This window comes from Eucalyptus grandis, chromosome 6, assembly GCF_016545825.1.
Source record: "Eucalyptus grandis isolate ANBG69807.140 chromosome 6, ASM1654582v1, whole genome shotgun sequence".
Taxonomy (NCBI): Eukaryota; Viridiplantae; Streptophyta; class Magnoliopsida; order Myrtales; family Myrtaceae; genus Eucalyptus; species Eucalyptus grandis.
In genome coordinates this window covers 7,705,025-7,708,063 of record NC_052617.1, presented here as the reverse complement: position 1 = coordinate 7,708,063, position 3,039 = coordinate 7,705,025, and the positions used below count along the sequence as shown (strand labels likewise).

The following is a 3,039-nucleotide window of genomic DNA, read 5'->3' as shown; positions in this document are numbered from 1 at the left end:
AGACGTATTTAAGGGGAGAAAAGAAAAAAAAAAAAAAAAAGAACGCACATTTTGGATGTACGTACGTTTTTCTTTTCTCCCTCTCCCAAAACCAATGTAAGTTTCTCCCCCTTGAAGCAACAGGACGTTCCTCGGTAGAACAGGATCAGAATCCTTCCTCGATCTTCAACATTGGTGTTTAATCTGTGGACAATAAGATACACTCGATTTCGTGGTGTGTCTTTGATCGGTGATACATGTTTGTTTTTGGGCTCGTCTTCCGCATTCGTTTTAGGGGTTCGATTTTGTGTCGAATCCGTTTTAGGGAATCAGTAATTCCCTACACAAACAATATTTTCATTAGGTGGAAATTTTTGGAGGTAAAGTCTTTTCTCGAGATGCAAAGCCCCACTTAGAGACCGAACCACATCAGATATGTAAGCTACATCTATTTAGGGACATCCATCAATGGTAACATATGGATGGAGGCAAAATCATGGGACCACGATATCGTTATTCACAAATGAAATGCCAATAATATAGATTTCATATCATTATAACATGATGGACAAAATCAATCATTGACTTTAAAAAAAATGAATGGGCACTCATAATCTTTTGTCTTGTGGATTCAACGTAGTTCCAGCTCTCTCAAAAATCTCTATTCAATTATTCAAACTTTGTGTCGGCAATTTAATATCTAGTGAGAGAGAGAGAGTCGTGCAGTGCATGGAAAAATAAGACGAACGTCTGCAACCGGTACTTGTGACTGAGGTAGATTGAGGATCCAACGTGTTGGTGCAAAGCCCGTCCCTTGTAGGACAACGGGTGACGTGAGGAAGGACGTAGGCATTTGGTTCTCTTTATGCCTTCCATACCTAACCGCTCAAAGCGCAATTAATGTGGGATACAGCATGCACAAAGATACACAGACGAACCGGCCTTGAATATAATATTTCAATCCACTACCACGTCGATAATTCAAGTGAAAAGGGGAAACATCTTATCACTACGATATTTAGTGATGTTGCGTGTTCAATTGTTTCGTGGCTCTATCAACTTTTTGTTCATGTTCTTTTCGACCCTTTCACAAGCTTTCCATTATATTTTGGCAGGAAAAGAAGCTATCGCAATTAGTCAAGTGAGAGCAGTTGGGGTGCAATAGAGAGGGCACAAAGTATATAATGACTCCATGTGCCGCATCTTTGAATTTTCCCCCCTAGATTATGAATAATGCCTCGTAGCAAGAGATCCAGACAGTACTGATCTCGAAGAACTTGTGTGACGAATCGTCAACTTCCACTCGCCACGGCACTTAAACAATATCACAAGCGGCTCCCGCCACTCAATCTTATCTTTGACTCTTGGACGGGAAGCCTTTTGGCCGCATCTCCTACGGATTTAAGCAAATCACAACCGTACAAATCATGTGGGTCCCGCTACAGCTCATAAACCCTCATCTGTACTCCCACTTCCCACCCTATAAATAGGGCGCCCCAGTTTTTAGTTGAGCCACGCACTCACTTGGGTAGTCTTCCTTGAGATTTCTCTGGTGATCCGTTGGCCTTGAGCGATGAAAATGGCTTCCTCCAGGGTTTTCCTCCTGTGCGGCCTGCTTCTGGCCGTTGTCGTTCTCATGGCCGCGCAGGTCTCGGCTCGTGACCTTGCTGAGGAGACTCAGTCACGTGAGTGCTCTCGACAATGAAGTCTTCCCTCAATTTACTTATCTAGCTCTCTTCAGTTTGATGGGAAACGCATTCTCACTTTTGACGTATATATGTTTCCGTGTGATTGTCCGTCGTGCAAGCACTCGTGTTTGTTAAAGGCAGACAGACAAATAATCATGGAAAATTATTTGTAGAAATGTTTTTATCGAGGCGATAGACGAAACGAATTGCAAACTTGATTATGAGGGTTCCGTCAATGTCTTGTTAGCTTCCATTGTTCACGGTAGATTAATTAATTTATGAATTTTGAGAAAGGTATGTTGTAGAATATCAAAATGTGACGTACATCATAAAGAGGTCAACAAAACGGTAGCAGTTTCAATAGTTGCATCTTAACTTACTACTCTACATATTCGTACACAGTAAGTTAGATTACATGTTATCTGTTAGTGGACTCGGATATGATCACATACTCTGCGTTTATATTTCAGAGGAGAGCGTGAAAGAGGCTAACTATGGCCAAGGATATGGTGAACACGGCCACGGTGGAAAGGGGTATGAAGGTGGCTATGAAAAGGGCCACGGCGGTCATGGCCATGGCAGTCACGGTCACGGTGGTCACGGCCACGGCGGTCACGGCCACGGTGGTCATCATGGTGGTCACCCTTCGGAAGAAACCGAAGATGTCAAGAATTAGATAATGGGACTCAGTTGGGTCCATCATCCTGCTGGGAATGTAGGAGAATGTATGCCATGTAACTCGTAGAAGCTTAAAAGCTTCTGCAATAATGGTTGAATAAAATGGTTCCTCCACTGTCATGAGCAGCTTTGTTGCGTTTCAGATGGTTCTTTTGGTGATTTCAAGTACGAGTTGTCTCAAATGTCCACTGATGTTTGCATGTGAATGAATAAAACCCACTTTAATTGGCGACAAATTCTATCCCTTAGCTCTGTATAGCAAGTGCTGTTTCTCGAGTTTCCCATCTTTTTCTTATTGGAGACGTCGGATTCAGCTCAGGGTATGAGAAAGTACATTAGACATGAGGACTCCCAAAGTAAGTGCAAGTTATGCACGCACGCATTGTTATGTTTTAATTCAATAAATACTAGCGGGTACGTATTGTGCTCTTAGAATGATTATGCACCTGTTTCAACTTTGGACATGGTGACTGCGGAGGAACGTCTACTCAGGTTTCCATTATTTTATGAATAACCAACTGGAAAATCAACAACCGGAACATGTGAAAGTATTTCACGTCACCGTTGCATCAAGCATCATTCATCCGGATTTGCAAATAGCCCATGTTTTTCCCCAACCCTGGTTTCAGGAAAATTCCTTCAACTGAACTTCTGAATGGTGCTCTCGTTTATTTTTTTTATGTGGTGATAATAT

The 3,039-nt window shown here is 42.2% G+C and overlaps 1 protein-coding gene across 1 annotated transcript; it reads left to right on the top strand.

Annotated features, from left to right (window-relative positions):
- Window positions 1-1,476: 1,476 nt before the first annotated feature.
- LOC104448171 (cold and drought-regulated protein CORA) lies at window positions 1,477-2,577 on the top strand. Its single transcript, XM_010061961.3, has 2 exons — window positions 1,477-1,664; window positions 2,138-2,577. Exons 1-2 carry the CDS (start codon window positions 1,553-1,555, stop codon window positions 2,341-2,343), a joined length of 318 nt encoding a protein of 105 aa, XP_010060263.2. The 5' UTR covers window positions 1,477-1,552; the 3' UTR covers window positions 2,344-2,577.
- The last annotated feature ends 462 nt before the right edge of the window (window positions 2,578-3,039 follow it).

Bases quoted from the DNA above. Each gene is read 5' to 3' on its own strand.
- LOC104448171 (XM_010061961.3), top strand. From the start codon at position 1,553: ATGAAAATGGCTTCCTCCAGGGTTTTCCTCCTGTGCGGCCTGCTTCTG. The intron at 1,665-2,137 runs GTGAGTGCTCTC...TTTATATTTCAG, and splicing joins TGCTGAGGAGACTCAGTCAC to AGGAGAGCGTGAAAGAGGCT.